Source organism: Benincasa hispida, chromosome 10, assembly GCF_009727055.1.
Source record: "Benincasa hispida cultivar B227 chromosome 10, ASM972705v1, whole genome shotgun sequence".
Classification (NCBI taxonomy): Eukaryota; Viridiplantae; Streptophyta; class Magnoliopsida; order Cucurbitales; family Cucurbitaceae; genus Benincasa; species Benincasa hispida.
The window spans coordinates 54,559,350-54,578,265 of record NC_052358.1 but is presented as its reverse complement, the minus strand read 5'-3'; the positions used below and the strand labels follow the sequence as shown (position 1 = coordinate 54,578,265).

Below are 18,916 nucleotides of genomic sequence, written 5' to 3'. Positions count from 1 at the left end.
ATATATGGCTTCATTTTAAGATAACACGTGTCGTTCACTTATTGATCCAAAACACACGGAAAAAGCCTCCGTTTCTATCTTTGTTTTGTAATAATGGTGAAAAAATGTGAGCCAAGCAATCCGGGCCCACCGGCGCATGGTAGCCCTGATGCTCTCTTAGCCAAAATCCACATGCTAATCACGTGCCATTATTTCCCAACCTCCTCCACACGGGTTTATTCCTCCCACGTGGTGCGCACCCTTTTTGAAAAAAAGTGTATAAATTAAATATTTATTATACGACTCCTCCCCGGGAGAAATGATTAAAATGGGGTAGTTAAAAAAAAGAAAAGAAAAGAAAAAGAAACTAAATTACAAAAAAAAAAAAAAAGATTTATATCACTAAATTTGGTAAATTTTAATTACATTCAATTAAAGGCTAAAATTTTGTAAATGTGTGGCTTTAGGCTCTCATTCAGATTTTATTAGAAAAATATCATGTGAGCTTTAGCTGCTTTAATTAAATTTTTATATTTATAGTAAGTGAATCAATTTAGATAATTTATTGATATTATTGATCAAAATCGTTAATGCATTAATTTCTACACATGTGTAGATATCTTTAAATATTAGATCGACAATAATGCATGAATGATTTTCAAATGAAATCATTCGTTTATGAAAATTTGATGGATAGAATTATAAGTTTCGTATGATGTTTGTTTACAATGAACATAATACTAGGTATAAATGAAAATACTTATGAAATTCCATCTATTAAATTGAATACACTTTTTAGTTCATAATTTTAATTGATGCAACATCAAGATTTATGAGTATGAGTTGATATTTAAAAAAAAAACGAAGTATTCCATTTGGTTAGATTAAATTTTAATTAAATAGTTAAATTTCTTGCTAATTTTTTATGATTATTTTTACATGGACGATTTAGATCTAAAGATAAATTACTTAGATTTCTTAGTATAAAGAAATAATAAAACTATCAAACTATCAAATTATTCATATATATACGCTATATTTAAATGTTTAATTAAAAGTATTAATTATATTGGTTATTAAATAATAAAAATTGAAATTGAAATATAATATTTATATAATAATATAACAATAATTATTGTAACTTAAAAAAAAAAAAAACAAACAAATAGATCCTTCCTTTAACATATCGATTTTTTTTTTTTCACTCCCTTCCTCATTTCACATCTAACTGTGGAATCTCTGTTCCATTAGAAAAATGAACATATTTAATGTTAGCAGCTTAAAATATCGTGGAAGTATCCGAGACTCTATTTTTGCTATAGGCCATTGTCATAGTATTGAAGATACTAATTTTTACCCAAAACTTTTATGTCAAAAGTATTTTTTTAAAATAAAGGTCTAGGGTAGTATTGTAATTTCCTTCAAAGAATATGAACGTTTTTTGAAATAAAAGATAAAGTTCAAAGTGTTTTTTTTTTCATCGCGGTTTGAAAATCAAAATGTTAATTTTGAAGCTATTTTCAAAATTGTTATAGATTATCACCACGTGACATCATGGTTTTTTTTTTTATTTTAAAAAAAATACTATTTCAACCGTAAAATCATATTTAGAATTGTTAAAAAAATAGATCGTATTTAGAAAATATGATTCATGTCTATAAATATTTTCTTACTAAAAAAAGTTTTATCATAAACTCAGCGTAATACATTTTATAATTACACCATTTTATTATAAATTATAATTCATAGCTATCACTACTGCCCAAACATACCTAATTCGACATATATAAACAATAATAAAGTTAGGAGTTCGAATCTCCACCCTTCTAATAATATTCTATTTATTAATTTTATAATAAATTTAAATTACAATATTATTATATCAACAAATAATATATTTTTTTTTAGAAAAAAAGATACTTTTTCAATCTTTAGATTTTGGATTTAGCTTATTTTTGGTCCATAAATTTTCAAAATGTTACCGATTTAGTTTTTAAAGTTTTGATTTTGATTTCACTTTAGTTTATAAGTTTTAAAATGTTACAAATTTACCTTTGATATTTGAGTTTTATTTCAATTTGGTCCAAAGGCTTTAAGATTTTACACTTTTTTTCATTAAATACCCATTTCCAATAATTGATGTCAATGTCTCTTAATTAATTTAAAATAATTATGAAGTGAAATTTTAAATATGTTGAAAAATAGTGAAACTTAATTAATTATAATCATATTAACTATTTAAAACTCATTAACATACATTAACACTGATGACGAAAAATGAGTATTTAGTAAAAATCGATGTTAAAAGTTTAAAGTTTGAAATATGATGACCAAATTGAAATAAAACTCAAATGTCAAGGGTAAAATTATAACATTTTGAAACATGGGACTAAATTGAAATCGAACTCAAAACTTAAGAATTAAATATGTAATATTTTGAAACTTAGGGACAAAAAAATACCTAGAACATATTTTTGTTCTATTTTTTAAATATAATAATTAAAGGAACAAATACTTTTTTGGTCCCTAGATTTATGGTCTAATTTCTATTTGGTCATTAGGTATCAAAATGTTACACATCTAGTCCTTAAGTTTTTTTTTTTGCTTGATTTCAATTTTGTTTCTAGGTATCACGATGTTGCAATTTTACCATCCACATTTAGTTTTGTTTGAATTTGGTCCATAGACTTCGAAATTTACATTTTTAGCCTCAACTTCGTCACTAAATATCCATCTTCATCTTTAGTGTTAACGTATGTCAATAAATTTAAAATAATTAAATGAATTATAGTTAATTAAGTTCCACTATTTTCCATCACTTTAAAATTTTAGTTCGTAATTATTGTAAATTAGTTAATAGATATCAACGTCAATGTTTGAAAGTGAGTATTTAATGAAAAATTGAGATTAAAATTGTAAAATCTTAAAATTTAAGAACCAAATTCAAACAAAACTCAAATGTTAAAGGTAAATTGTAACATTTTTAAATATAAATTCTTAATTGAAACCAAAATCATAACATTTTGAAACGTAAAAGACCAAATAAAAATTAGATCCCAAAATTTAGGGATAAAAATGTATTTTTTTCATTATTAAAAATATAATTCTAATAAATCCCGTCCACCGGCTGCAAAACAAAAAAATTAATGTGAATTGGAATTAATAAATGGGCGATGGAATTTGGCAAAGACTCTTTAAAATCACTTTTATTTAATCATAAATGCAGAAATTTATAAGGACCTCGAAATTCAATGCTTACCCTCATAACCTCATTTACTTTTTTTTTTCCCTCGGGAAAATCTAAAAAAACAAAGGAAAAAAAAAAAGAGAGAAGGGCATCAAGAAAAGAGGTACACAGTTGGAATGATTTTTTCTCGAATTTGATTAATATTGGAACGGGGGGAGGAAAATTAGGGAGGAAAATTAGAATTAAAATTAAAATTAAAAGTATTGGGAGGGAGAAGAGTTTTTGTTTTGGCTATATATAATGATTTTTTTATTTTTATTTTAATCTTCTTTGGTTTTACTATTAGTTACCAGATCCTCTTCAAGCTTTGCTCTCTCTCATCTGCCTTCTTCTTGTTTATCTGTGTGTATCTTTCTCTTCTAATTCTACGATTACCATTTATATATATATTTCTGTATAATTTTTACATAAACCTACTCCAGAATTTCTTCAATTACCGGACTGTAGGACGAAACTGGTTTGTTTCGTTGTGATTGGTGCTGAATATTGTTATCATCGGTTGCTACGGGACCGGTTGATTCGGGAGTGTGGCCGATCGTGTCGGTGATGGCGGAGAGGAGGACGGAACGGGCTGTGGAGGGGTTTTATGATGATGCCCTGGTGGTTTCGGAGGCGAAGGCATGTAATCGCTTTCAAATTAGGGTTCTTTTTATTTTTTATTTTTTGATTTGGGTTTTTTCGGGAGTTTGATTGGATTGTGGTTTGTTCTTTTTCGGGTCTTTTTATTATTATTATGTTTTTGGGAGCGGATTGGTTGCTTGTTTTCTTCAATTTGTACGACAATATTCTGTCTGTGGTTGCTGTGGGATTGGTTTGTTTTGTGTTTTCAGAATTAGGGTTCTTTTTTGGCAAACGGTATGTTTCTCGTTTTGCTCTTTTTTTAAGGGATTGTACGTTTTCGTATCTGCTGGAGATTTTGTAGATGTTGTTTTGTACAATTCTTTTTGCTGTTGCTTTTAAGAGACGACAATGCTTGTTCTGAATGGTGTTTGGCAATGGTGGCGATGCAAGTTTCTTTATGCTGTGGTTTTTTAGGTTTCTTCTGAATTTAGGGGGATGATTATTAATGTCGTTTCTCCTTGCTTTTGGGATCACTCCAGTTTTAGGAGGAGGCAGTTATCGCGCACAAGGGCTTATTGGTGATACTGACAATGACACTCGGTGGAATATGGTGAGATAACAGGTTAAATTTGCGTTGTAGGGTTCTTAATTAATATATATATTTTTCTTTTCCTTGTGTATATTAGAATGCCTAACATCATAGTAAAAATTGGATGTTCACATTTTGGACAATTAAAGTCAATGTTATAGCTTAGCCACTAAGTTCATATTTTTTATACTTAATTTCTTGGTATACTGGATTTTGGTGATTTTTTGTGTTGATTTCCACTTTCCATTATAGCAGTAATGTGAAAGGAGTTGGGCTGTTTAAACGTATGGCAATTGCTAGAAAAGAAAGAAAAAGAGTACTGTCTATATTTCTAATCTTACTTCCATCTTCTTAGGTATCACCTCAATCAAGTAAAAACTTTACCAACTGCTCCATGAATCAGACAGTTCATATGAGAGGCGAGTCTGGAACTTGTAACGTGTGCTCTGCTCCTTGTTCATCTTGTATGCATCTTAAACGAGCTATTACAGTTTCAAAAGCTGAAGAATTTTCTGATGAAACCAGCCATGTAAATGCTACGAGTCAGTATTCTGCTAATGATGCTGATGCTTTATCCTCTATAAAGAGTAGAGCGTGTGGAAGCTCATTACATGCTAATAGTGAGACAAGTAATCTACTTAGCGTTAACTCTAGTCACGATTCCTTTTCTGAAAATGCTGATAGTATGGCAACGATAAGGTCATCTGATGCAGCAAATTTTTCAGTAGATATTGACATGCATAAAAAATTATATAGTGGAATAGTTTCAGAGGGACATATTGCTACTGAGCCAACCGTACAAACCACTTCAGAGAAGCATGGGAGTATCAAGGGTGCGGAGGGGCATGACGACAACATTTCGTGTGTTAGTCAATCTAGTAATGCAAATATTGCAGCTGTTTCTCACCAAAAGATTATGGACAATAAAAATGTATCACGTGGCTCTGCTTCAGTGGGTAGTTTATGTCGAGAAGGATCTAAGGTTGTATTGTCTTCCAAATTAGCTTTTTCAGAGACTCCTGCTTCTAAAGAGGTTCATAACAGCTCAAAGGAGGCACATACTCTGGACTCTCTTTCTCCAAGTGATAAACCATTATCTGAAATAGGTTTTGAACAGAATCCATCCACTTGTGTGAAGGGAGAGCCATTAGAATCATCTTTGGTACATAGTGACTCTCTGACTAGAGAAGTAGTTACTGCTCCACCTCATGGAGAAAAATCTGTTACCAACATATGCAACAAAGTAGGTGATGATTTCAAGGTTTCTCCTCAAATCTTACCAAAGTCAGAAGAAGGGATTCATCTTGATAGAAGTGAGCCTCCTGATGGAGATGTGAAAAATCAGTATGATGACGAGCAATGTGAAAATTTCAAGGACTTGTCTGGTTCATCTGATGTGAAGGAGCACCATTCGCAATCTGCATCTGGATCTGAGAGCGATGAATCAGATATTGTGGAGCATGATGTGAGTTGGATTGAAACTCTATATATTTAAGTAGTCTCTTTTATTATCTATTTGGAACTTGCAATTCTACAGTTCTTTCCTTTTGGTTTGCTTTTCCTCTGGTTCTTACTTTGAACGTTAATTGGTGACCCCATGTTAGTAAAATTCAGTGGGTTTAGTGTCTTAGTTGATGTCATGATGTGACCATGCTCATAATTTTTTAGGTTAGATTTGTACTGGGAAAGGCTGCTTGTGCAGGTGCTTTTGGAAAATTCACTCTTTCTCATTTTTTGTGTAACATTCTGAATATTATTTTACTGCATTATTTCTTTTATTCTCTCTTCCTGAAATTTTATAGTTTGATTTTGAACTCTGGGTGTTCTCATACTTCCGTTTGGAATACAGGTCAAAGTTTGTGATATTTGTGGTGATGCTGGTCGGGAGGATTTGCTTGCTATATGTAGTAGGTGCACTGATGGTGCAGAACACACGTGAGGATGTTTCCTTTTAATTTGAATTATTCTTTGGCATACTTTTGTATCATCAATTGCTTTTATTCTAAATATCAAGTGTACTTACAATTCTTTTTAAATTAGCTATTGCATGCGAGAAAGGCTTGATGAAGTCCCTGAAGGTGACTGGCTTTGCGAGGAATGCAAATCAGCGGAAGAAAATGAAAACCAGAAGCAAGGTGAAGTTGAAATTTATGGTTATGGAACTGCAGTAAGTAAGAAGAAAAGGGAACATTTTGCTTTAGGAGCTTATTATGATCTCATTGTGCAATTAATTTTCAGATGTTGAAGGGAAAGGCTACCTTTCCTATAAAAGAAAAGATGAAGGGAGAAGGCCAAATATAGTTAGTCCCAGTCCCCAAGTTTCTGGTAAGAGAAATGCTCAAAGTTAGATTTCATTACAAGGACATTATTGAAAACAACTTTAATTTTATTGATACACTGAATGCTTAGATGCTGAGGGAAAAAGAGTAACCAGAGATAGCTCAAGTACGAGAAATTTTGGCAAGAAGAATGTGGACAATGTTGATGTTTCTGTAGCTACAAAAAGACAGGTCCTTGAAACTAACAAAGGCTCAACAAAAGCATCCAGCCCTGGCAGGAGTATTGGATTATGCCGTGATTCTTTGTCAAAAAGCTTGGATAAAGGGAAATTGATGCTTTCTCAATCAAAATGTTTGGGTGATCAAAGCAGTAATGATGTTTCAGAAATGGCACGCTCACCATCTGTTGGTTCAAGACTTCACACACTCAAGGGTAAATAAGCAACCCCATATGGCCTTTTTTTCATTTCATCCATGTTTGTGCGAATTGTTTATTGTTTATTCATTTGCCTGTTTCTTTCAAAATTCAGGTACTCTTTTAAAGTCAAATTCATTCAACACTTTAAATTCCAAACCGAAGGTCAAACTTGTAGATGAATTTATACCCCAAAAGCCAAGGGGAATTAGAGAACATACCTCCCTTGAAGTCAAGGAGGGGCCTCCCAGAGCTTTAGGAAAATCTCAATCATTCAAAACTCCAAGTTCTGGCCGTGCAGGCATGAGTGAAGCAAAAGTTAAAATGCTACCATCTAAATTTCCTCATGTCCAGGATCCAAAAGGTATTAAACAAGGAAAGGACAGGAACATATTAGATAGGAAAAATCCATCAAAAGTAGATCGATCCTGGACAGTAACTACAAGTTCTGCAGTTTCAACATCTAAGGTTGATCAAAAGCTCTCATTGCGCGGTGAAACAAATCTCGTGTCATCTCTAAGCAACAACAAAGATCAAAAAGTTATAAAATCTGATGGAATCTCAAGTGCTCACCCTAAATCTAGAAGCAGTCTAGTTCATAAGGGCCTAGATAATCCACTCAGTCCAGGTATGCCGTTCTGATGGCTGGATAGAATTGATATCATATTTGCTTCTTTGTGCACAATTTTCTCATTCCCTAATTTCAGAGTTTTGCAAGTTCTATATGCATGTTGTTTGCTGATGCGAAGACTGTAAGTTAATGTTTTCATTTGTTCTTACAGCTAGAGCTTTATCGACCAATGGAACATGCAGTTCTTCTATTGATCAAAAGATAAATCATGTTAGCCCCAAGGAAGAACCATTATCCAGTTCATTAACCGTTGAGAGGCCGTCTTTTAATGATAATGGAAGGTCACGAGAAATGACAGGACCAGATGAGAAAAATAGGGAGAGTTCTGCAACGCTAACGAAGCCTACTGTTGCCACTAGTCCAAAAGGTGGTCACTGTCTAAAATGTAAAGGAACTGACCATGCTACAGAATCCTGTATCGGTGGTAGTCCTTATGTTCCTGATAATAATATAATTAGCTCTAGAGAGGAGACATGTGAGGAGAACAAGTTGAAAGCCGCAATTCAAGCAGCATTGCTTAGAAGGCCTGAAATATGCAAAAAGAGAAAATTTAGTGACCCATCTGACGAGGTTTCCTCATCAAGCACAGTCTTAAATAGTGATATAGTGCATCAAGATCAATTTTCATTTTCAAACAAGTTAAAAAATGAGCTTTCTGCTGAAACAGCATATGAAGGGAAGACAATTGTCAGTAGTTCTGCTACTACCTTTCACAGGCAACCAGCTGCAAGTATTTCAAAGCTACCTGTCCTGCCCAATCTCGATGCTCCTGTTCCTTTGCATTTGGAAGATACAGTTTCAACTGCCATTCCTGTTGAAAAGGTTAGGGTGAAAGATTTGTCTGGTCATGGGGCAACAACCTCGCTTCTCCTGAAGATTTCAGTGATTCCGGAGTATGAATACATATGGCAGTAAGATTCTCATTCGAGTTATCTCATTGATTTTGGTTAATTTGTTTTGTCTTTTTTATTTATTTATTTTTCCATAAAATCACAATATGATATATTTTATCAATGCCAATCATTGAGAAAGCTTTTTGTTGTTTTCTTGAAGGGGTGGTTTTGAGTTGCATAGATGTGGGAAACTTCCAGATTTCTGTGATGGAATTCAGGCTCATCTGTCTACTTGTGCGTCACCAAAGGTTATTGAAGTGGCAAGCAGACTTCCGCACAAGATTTCTTTGAAGGAAGTACCTCGCTCGAGCACGTGGCCATCTCAATTCCACGATTGTGGTGTTAAAGAAGATAATATTGCTCTTTACTTTTTTGCAAGAGATATTCACAGGTATGTCTTCAGCATTTTTCCATCTTTAATCTTTCCTTTGGCTTTCATGCCAGTTTCTGGTATTTTCTCTTAACCGTGCTTCTTGCAATTCAGTTATGAAAGAAACTACAGAAGCTTACTGGATCATATGATCAAGAATGATTTAGCCCTCAAAGGAAACCTTGATGGTGTCGAGCTCTTGATATTCTCATCAAATCAGCTACCTGAAAATTCACAACGTAAGAATTTTCTTGGATTATTATCATTTCAATTATGTTATTTATCAAATAGGTTTCGAAATTGTGTCAGACTGTCACCAAGTGGTCTTTTGTAAATGATGTTTGAACATATCTAGAAGATGTCTTTTTTTAATTTGTTATGTGAAATCTCGGAAAGGGAGTGTTTGATTCATTATTTTGTGTATTTTATTATCTTTTCAATTGCTTAAGGGTGGCGTTTTGTTCATCTCTAGCACCTCACGGTATGCCTTCTTCCTCCTTTGGAGCTTTTCTTGTTCAATGCTCAAGTTTATATTGAAAGTGGGGATTTTGAGGTGTAGGTCTTTTTTTTTTTTTTTTCTAATTTGTACATTGGGAATGATGGGAGTTCTGTTGTGCCGGTCAACATTTAAGTTCAGTTGATGACTAAACCAGCTCTCGTTAAAACTGGTGAACAGAAAAAGACGTTATAGGATAAAGTTGTCTTGGCAATAAGATGCGATATTCCGATTCCCAAGAACAATATGGTATCTCAAGCAAATTGAAGACTTCCTCTGGATCACATTCTGTTTCATTGAAGCTTTGATAGTTGCTCTCCATCCATATTTTCCAAGCCAAAACCTCTATACTTCTTAGCTCCTATATGCCCATTATTGTGCTGATTTAATACCAAGTCCAATTTTTATCTGTTCAAAAAGAAAGAAAGAAAGAAAGAAAGAAAGAAAGAAAGAAAAAGCCAATGGCTCAACTCTACTGTATTGATCCCGCAAAAATATTTGCCTTCCCACCCTCCCGAGTAAGTGGTTAGGGCATTTCCCCTTTGAATAATTTTTAAGTGAATACATGCTAAACTCAACCCTAAGGCAGAGGACTCTAGTTTGATGAGTATTGGTACTACAGGAGTTTGTGGGAAGGCATCTCTCTGTGTCTAACGGAAGATCTTAACATCCTAAATAGGTGGTCACTATGAAGTTTGACCTTATTCTTCCAATATACTTCCTGAGCGGGCTTCTAATTTTTAAATCACACTTCCCTCAGCGGGCTTTGATTGCAGACCAAGGTAGGTAACAGGGTATCCACTGATTTTTGGCCTGAATGACTAGCCAAAGAAGATTAAAATTTTCATTTGGAAACTCTCCCATGGGATATTATATCAACATCCCTTACAGATTTCTTTTAACATGGCTCTTTCTAGTCCCTCCTAGCTGGAGTTCTCTTTGTAATAGGCCTTGGAGAACCAACCCCACATTTTTATACACTGCCTTGCCCACAACTGTTTCGGAGTGGTCTTCTAAACACCTTGAACTGATCCTTGGCTCTCCCTCAGGACATCTTCTCCCTGCTTAGTTGTCTTCTTCTATCAGGTCGTCATCCCTTCAAAAACAGGAAGGAGCTACTTTGGAAGAATTTTGTTCGTGCGTCATGCCTTTTTGTGGTCAATATGGACCGAAAGAAACATGCCTTTTTGTGGTCAATATGGACCGAAAGAAACAATAGAACTTTTGATTGAGAGGAAAATGATTTATCCTGTTTTTTTCCGACAATGTGGCTTATTTAGCCCTCCTGGTGTAAATTGAATTCTCTCTTCTTCTCATTCTGTCTCTCCTCTCTTTTGTCCCGTTAGACATGTCTTTTGTAATTCCTTTAAATTGGGGCCTTTCTTTTGCCCCTTTTTTGTAAATTTCATTCGCCAATAAAATCGTTCTAAAAAAAAAAGAAAGAAAAAAATGAAAAAGAAAAAAAACACTTCCGTTAGGTTTCAATGATGCTGCTTTCTACTCCCCGAGATAACAAAACCATTAATAATTTAAACAAAATTCTAACTAGGATGCTGATGTGACAGAAAAGTACAAGAAAAAAAATCTCTTCTATCTCCTCACACTTGACTGTCCCCAAGCATCTCTTTCCTCCAATACAAGTGAAGGTAGTCATGATCTTCTGAGTAATTTGGTGACATCCGTCCAATGTAGCACCTTCCTAAAGAATTTTGTGAGAAGTCTATTCTTGACAAACACGTTTGTAACCCACCTTAGAGGGAGACAAAAGACATTATGCAGACGGATCTGAAACTCGGATTAGCTGAAACTGCACCAAAGAAATGGCAGAGAAGCCAAGTCAATAGGGTTTCAGAAAACAGGTAATGGGAGATAGGAAATCAGAGATTGAATGCCTCAGGAGCAAGGTCAAGTGGGAAATAGAGAGAATTCCAGAAGGAAAATCCTAATAGAATTATCTGCGAATTTTGAAAAAGGTATGCACTGTAGCGCAGCTATAACTTGAGGCAGTGATTTCACTGTAGCGCTGCTATAACTTAGAGGCAGTGAAAAAGGTATGCACTGTAGCGCAGCTATAATTTAGAGGCAGTGATTTCAAATTGCAAGGATCAATGCTTTCTACCTGGTGCTCTCTTTTTAAGCTCTCTAGGAGTTTTTCGATCCAAGATATTTGTTTGAATTGGGGGTGTTTGTTTTTTCAGCTTAGCTTATTTTATGTCCTTAGAATGATGTTCTTGATATTGTGTTTGTCTCATGATTTATTTTGAATATTTTGTTTCCTTGAACTTGGAGCATTAGTCTCTTTTCAACAATTCTATGTTTCCTTTTTTTTAAAAAAAAACTCAGGCAGTGAATGCAGCAAATAGAAATGCACATAGAAAATACCTTAACAAAAATAATTCCGTTTGCTGCACTTTCACCACTTCCAAGTTATTGTCTTAGATTCACACTTCAAGTTTTGGTTGTTATATAGTTATAGATGTATTTATAGATGTACTTACTTGGTCTAGAAATTTATTGTTACCAACATGTATGTTTGTAATCTTTAGCTTCGATTGTATAAGCATGTATATTCATATTATGTATCAGTCTCTCTTCTTACCTCCACTCCTTCAGGTTGGAATATGCTTTTTTTCCTATGGGGGGTGTTTAGGGGAAAGAAGACGGATTGTTCAGATGCTTTGAAGATTTCAAATATTTGTAGCACTGAAGCTGTGCCTTTAGAAAAGAACTTTCCTGATATCACAGCAACAAAGTCTGATGATGTTTGTGTGGCCAAGTGTGTCAATGGAGAGATATTTGCTTGTGATAGTCCCAAATTAGGCAAAGCATCCAGTTCAGCAGACCAAATGTCTGACACAACTAGCACTGGTTGTCACAAATGTGAATCTTCTTTTTATCAGGCACAAAATTCAGGCTGTCAGTTTGATCAGTTTGAACCAAAAGTATCGTCAATGCTGGCTAGTAGTACGGAATTTTGTCAAGGATCGGCTAGCTCTGCTTCCATGGTAATGTTTCTTCCTATATTTTTCATATAGCTTTGTGTAAGTGATATGTTTCTCTCTTTTAAGCGCATGCACGCTTATGCATAAACTTACCATAGCAGTCAACAATCATGCATTGATGCAACACCAACACACATCTGCTATAGTCTTGTTCTCTACTGCCCTCATTTCCCTTGCTTCTTTTTCTTGTTTAACTATTGTTCTTGAAGGTATTTTTAATCTACAACTATTATCAGTGCTTCCATTCGGACAGGCACGCAATATGCAGTTTAATTTGTCAATCGCTAATAATATCCAGTTCTCTATTTGTTTGATATTCTTCTTGAATGGCTTACTAATTTTTTTAATCACACTTTTGGTCATGGAACTTGTATGTATTACATCTTATTGAACATCGTTAGGTTCAAAAACTGACATTTTAACCTTGAGTTTCACATACAGTAACATATAGGTGTTTTGTTTTGTTTTCTATTGTTTTGTTTTTTTTTAATAATAAATAAATATTTTTTTTTAAAAAAATAATTATTAGTATATTACTTGTAGAGCGATGCTTAAATACCACAGTAATAGCTAGTCAATTGGATAGTTTTTAGTCTATTTTTTAGTATTCATTATGCTGATGTGGTGAGAAAAGTTGGCCTTTTTATTATTTTAATTGAACTCTAAATTATACTTCATTAATGCAAATTTATTAGTAGTAACTAAAATCCAAACTAAACAAACAAAAACCTCCGACAATTAATCAGGTTCCACCAAGGAGTTTGGTAACAGCCAGTTTTTCATTTCCTAAGGTACCAATTACCATTAACCCGTTGGTTTCTTGAGACAATGATTTAGTACTACTTTTCTCCTCTTGAGAGCTTCCTAAGCCATTTTGTGAGCTACGTTTCTTTCCTCTTTCTTCCTTTTTACACTGCTTTTAATTGTCAACAAAGTAGTTTTAATTGTCAACAAAGTAGTTTCCCAGTCCACCAAGTGACTTAATTTACTTAAATCTTCCGTGGTTGGTGTTTCCTTCCCCTAAAAGAGACCTCATCTTCCTCTCCATGTTTAAAGCAATCTCTCTTAGTTTATCAAAATTGGCCTCATATAGACTGCGAGGATGTAAATGATGGCATGGGCTGCATGGCTCAAAGTTAACCTACCATTTATGGACAGTCATAACTTCTTCCATGTCCCCAATCTTCTTAGCATCCTTCCATCTACTGCCTTCTAGGATTTCTCTCAAGAAGCAGGCCCAAATATTAGGATAAATGAATTTCACGAGCAGCACATACCCTTTCTTTAACCACCTCTGTGACTCTGTCAAAGGGAGGATACTATATTGTTGGCAAATGGTAGGTGACATAAAATTAACTTTGTCCTCACCTTGAATCCCTTGAGATCTCATCTTTCAATGGTCCAATTGATCATTTGACTTGAAACGTCCCCCCGCTTACACAAAAAGGAACATAAAAGGTGGTTAATGATCTTCTTCCTTATCTCAAGGCCCTAGATGCACAAATTATCCTCTAGGCTTCTTGTCGAAAGGAAACATGAGAATTTGGTGGTCATTATTTATCCTGTAATCCACTTGAAGGCATCTACTCCTGAAGCCATATATTTTCCTCATTGCCAACAGAAACTTCCAGTTGACCATATCACGTCCTTTTCCAAATCAATTTTTTGGGATCCTTTCCCTATTCTAAAATATTCTATTGCCCCAGCAGCGATTAAGGTGGATGTAAAATCTGTTTCCCCTTGACAAAATGTCATTTAGAAATCAGAAATAGCACGAAAGCACCATTTTCAGTGTCTTTGCAAGCACTTCAAAATCATTTTATTCTCACTTGTTATCAAACTGATTGGACGGTGGTTAAGTCTTACCAGTCTTTCATTGGGATTAAGCAAATTCAAGAATTGAGCTATCCCACCAAAAGATGTCCTGGAACGTCTCCCGGAAATCATATTTAAACATGTTTTAGAATTTTTAAGGCAATCACCCGAATAGCTATGTGGACCTGGAACTTTGGAGTTCTCAAGTGCCTCTATTGAAATACCAAGGATACACTCCCAAGTGCGTTCATTGCAACAAAGATTTCCTTTTCCTCAAAAGGGTCCAGGCTTTTCCTCAAAAGGGTCTCTTGGACCAATCACTTTGGGCTTCTGAAAATGGGAATCTATGGGATCCCTTCTGAAAAAGAAAATGTGTAGATCATAGTTACCTCTTGCTATATAATTCTTGGGGAAAAAAAAAGGAGAGCTATTCCTACGGGTACCAGATTCAGTAGTCAGGCTAACACCACCATCGCTCAAAACTAATTCAGATAGGGCATCTTTCCTTCTCTCTGCTTTGAATTCCCACCCCTTCTCTTAGCTGTTTAACCCGACTTCTTTTAACATACACCTCTTGTGAAAGCTTTAAATTGTATAGTCCTCCTCCAACTTCATTGTCACATTACTCCTTTTCTGTCAAATCTTAGAAGCTTCTCTTTGAGATTCAGGTTCACAGTGCTGCTTTACTGGCCCTTTCTCATCTAGATATCCAACTGCTTTGTTTTAACACCTAATTTTCTCCTTCATGGGTTTGAATATTTTTATTAATTTGATACCAAGCCATTTATCTCCCCTCCTCGTACCACCAACCCCTCAAAGAGACACCCCAAAGTTAGGATATTGAATCTACCTATTCCAAAATGAAACAGAGATCATTCCCATTTTATACTTTAAAATTTCGAGCAACAATGGTGAGTGATTGAGAAGCTCCAACTTCTTGTATTTTATTTTGTTTCTTGTGTGTTTAATTGTTGATTTTATTTATTTTGTCAAATAATAAATCTGGTGACTTTGGGTTTAAATAATAAATTTTCTACAAAAACAAACAGATATGTTTATGTTTTTAATTTTTTTTTGGATAATGTTGATATAATTGATATAATGCCCCATGTCATTTTGTTACTGTATATGATGGTAACTAACGGTAAAAATTATGAACTATTTCATGAAACTGACTCAAGATTAAAATGTCAAAATTTGGAACTTGAACCGTGGTGTAATTTTCTTTCTCTGAACTTCAATCAGTCTTTGATTGTGGAAGGATTTGTGTAGGATGACGTTTGTATTTTGCTCTTTTGTGTCAAAGTTTTTAATTCCTCCTGAATTGTTAGTATCATTTCTCTATGTTTCACTTGTTCCTCATTTATAATCCTAGTTCATCCTAACAGATTAGATCGCTATTTTCTACGTTGTTTTGTTTCTTTTGACTAGACCTTGGTTTAACCTGCCAGAACCAGCAAACTGTGAAGGCTTTCTTGCAGAAGATTGAGAGGTGCTTGGATGAACTGAAAATCTAATGTGATGCTAAGTGTGCCCATCAGTTATATGGGTGAATTGATTAATGATTAGGTGGGCTTATTTTGGAGATGAATACAATGTGGATTAGAACGTGTTCTTTTGTTATCCATAGGATATCTGGCTCCTACTTATTGTTAACTGGAATGGAATTTCAATTTTCTGTATGATGGGAAATATGAACACTCGATCCTAGATATACCTTTTTCCTCCCTTTTCTTTCTTTCAGTCCATTTCCTCGTGTCACTATTTCCTTTTATTTTTTTTTATCACTTACTTTTTATCGAACCGGTGTAATTGTTCCTTTAGTCTTAACAGGCTTTTCCCTCATGATTAATGGATGCACTGATGTTCTCATACCATGCAGAAGGAATCTGGTCGTTCAGAGAGCATACAAGGGGAGCAATGTGAACCATCGATTCAAGTTAAAGAAATTGTAGGAGTCAATGACAATAAGAAAGTGAAGCTGGACTTCAGTTCAACGGAAGATATGCCGCCTTTAATTAAGACCATTGATGACATGAAAAAGACAAGCGCTGGTGAGAAAATTGTAGATAGATTGGTCTGTGAAGGAGAGAGAGCTGTGCTCCGGACAGCACAAGGGAATTCAGACTCTGAGGGTCTTTCGAAAAGAGATTTAAATACTGAAGGAATCCATTTTCTGGAGTCCCATCACAGAAAACGTCGACAGACAGATATATTAGAGTCGTCAGCTCTAGTCTTTATTGGTGCCGACAATCGTACTTCTCAGGACGAGGAGGTGGATTGTGTAGTGCTGGATGAAGAGATTGTCTGCAAAAAACCAAGGACAAGGTTTGGTAACTCATATGAAAATAGTTGTAGTTCAGGCGGCATAAATTCACAATCCGATCCTTATGTCTCACCACGTAGCAATATTGGACCCACCTTTTTATTTCAGAAAAAGGGAGGTGATAAAGTTTGTGATGTGAATGTTATTCCAGAAGAAGATTTTGAAACGGCTGAAAAGCACTTCTTTCCTGTTGGTTCACATCAACTAGAGGATCACCACTTAGCACTTCCAGCCAAAGACGAGGACCAATATCATGACACAGTACCGAACCTCGAGCTTGCATTGGGGGCAGAGACTAAACTACGAAAGAAGAGTATGATCCCTTTCCTTGTGGATTTAGTGGATGAGAAACATAACCACAGTGAGTCGTCAGAAAAGGTGATTGATGTTGAAGAGGAAGAAGATGACTCTACATCCCTAACATTGTCTTTGTCACTCCATTCCCAGAGAAGCAACAATTCGCAAAAACTGTTTCGGAAACAGAACAGCTTCTACCCGATAGGCGGTATGTGAAATGTGAAAATACTACTTCACTGATTCTCTTTGGGGGTTTGTCAGAGGACTAGGCAGCATGTTGTTACTCTCGTCTTTATGGTGTCGAATTTGCATTCGACAAAAATGTATACCAGGTTATGTTAGTTGATCAGTTCATCTTTCAAGGGCTCTATTATGCGAGAACCCGCTTTCCCATCTGTTCATATCCCTCTCCAAAAGTATATACCAGTAATTATTTTACCTTTTTCTTTCCCTTTCTTTTTCTTTTTCTTTTTCTGGGTTATGCTTTTAGTTATTCATATTTGAGCACTTTTGACTTCAAGATCAGAATTACGGCCGTTTGTATATATAAGTAGAATGGAAAAACAGAAATAATATTTGCTTGCTAACAGTAAGGTTTTACAAACCAATGTTCCAACTTGACAGTACTGTCGCTCTGCTGCCATTACTACACTTCACTTGTGCCTATTGATCCAAGAATTTCAATTTTTGGGAAGTATTATGATCCTTCATATGAAGTTAATTGTTTGACTATTTTTTTTATTAAATAGAAGTAGATTTTAGAGTTGAGCTGTAGTTCTTGTTCTAAGCTTTTGTTGTTATAATAAGATTCTCAATTTTACTGGAAAGTACTTTACTATGATTTAGAGATATTGAGATTTTACCAAAATTCTCTTGAAGTTTACATGGAAATTATTTTTGAACACTATTAGCTAACAAGAAATTCGAAGTTACAATTTCTGGAACTCTTGCTTCTTTGGATTTTATTCAGGTTTTTCCAAACTTGTCCATGGAAACTTGTCTATTTGGTAATTATTTAGTTGAAAAGTAAGTTGATTCTCTCAATTTCTTACGATAATTTTCAAATAAAAGAATTGAATTTTTAGTTAAATTTCAAAAGTAAAAACAAGTTTTTAAAAACTAATTTTTTAGTGATTTTTTTTTTAAAATATCGACAGAAAATATATGAACAAGAAATTTAGAGGTGAAAGAGGTGTTTGTAAGTTTAATTTTCAAAAATTAAAAACTAAAAACTAAAAACCAACTAGTTACTAAATAAGACATTAGTTTCTCATTTTAATTTTGTCACTTAAAGTTGTATAATACTTTAACAACACTTGTTTGAATACTCATGATAAGGAGGATTATTCAGATAAACGTTGTGATTGTAATATCTATTCTCATCTTTTAAATGCTTCATTGAATGAATTTAGATAATAGCTTCATTGTTTTAAGGAAAAAAGCTCATAGCATCATTGTTTCGGAAAGATGAAAATGATTAAGAAAAGGCCAACCATGCTTCTCATGGTTTTAAGAATTTTAGTAATAGTTTGCATACCCACCTAATGGGAGGTAGGACTAAATATGATAATTACTTCCACAGGCAGATTTATAAAGGGGCAAGGGGCATGTGCTCCCTTAACTCCAAAAAAAAAAAAAAAAAAAAAAAAAAAAAAAAAGAAATTATTTATACATATAAATAGTTTTGTTTTTCAAATGTATTATATACCTAAAGTGTGCCATTTGTTATCAAAATTATCTTTTGGTTCGTTGGCTTGGCCCTGGTACCCACTGTGTTTTACAGTTTGAGCTGCCCCCCTGTACTTCTTGGGTCCCAATCCTGCCTGCTACAATTAGTTTGCACTTCCTTTCCCCCCTATACATATCCGTTTGTACTTTTTACTCGTAATTTGTTATATTGACTATTCATTACTTCAAATTTTGAATTTGGTAAATAAATATCTTTCAATCAAAAAAAAATCAGAGCTTTTGGTATATCTTTTTTAAAAGTTAACACCTAATTAATTAACAAGATTT

The 18,916-nt window shown here is 34.2% G+C and overlaps 1 protein-coding gene across 6 annotated transcripts; it reads left to right on the top strand.

Moving 5' to 3' along the window:
- Positions 1–3,235: 3,235 nt before the first annotated feature.
- LOC120087877 lies at positions 3,236–17,518 on the top strand. 6 transcript variants are annotated; one of them, XM_039044875.1, is made up of 14 exons: positions 3,236–3,329; positions 3,649–3,844; positions 4,327–4,397; positions 4,732–5,841; positions 6,226–6,311; positions 6,417–6,511; positions 6,615–6,701; positions 6,786–7,088; positions 7,186–7,698; positions 7,853–8,612; positions 8,755–8,985; positions 9,079–9,203; positions 12,074–12,465; positions 16,160–17,518. In XM_039044875.1, exons 3-14 carry the CDS (start codon positions 4,395–4,397, stop codon positions 17,114–17,116), a joined length of 4,662 nt encoding a protein of 1,553 aa, XP_038900803.1. In that variant the 5' UTR covers positions 3,236–3,329; positions 3,649–3,844; positions 4,327–4,394; the 3' UTR covers positions 17,117–17,518. The 6 variants fall into 6 exon arrangements, 5 of the variants coding, with proteins under 5 accessions (XP_038900803.1, XP_038900805.1, XP_038900800.1 ...); XR_005484718.1 differs by lacking the exon at positions 3,236–3,329 and adding an exon at positions 15,729–15,846 and having other exon boundaries at positions 3,404–3,844; positions 16,160–16,301; XM_039044874.1 differs by lacking the exon at positions 3,236–3,329 and adding an exon at positions 3,417–3,568.
- The last annotated feature ends 1,398 nt before the right edge of the window (positions 17,519–18,916 follow it).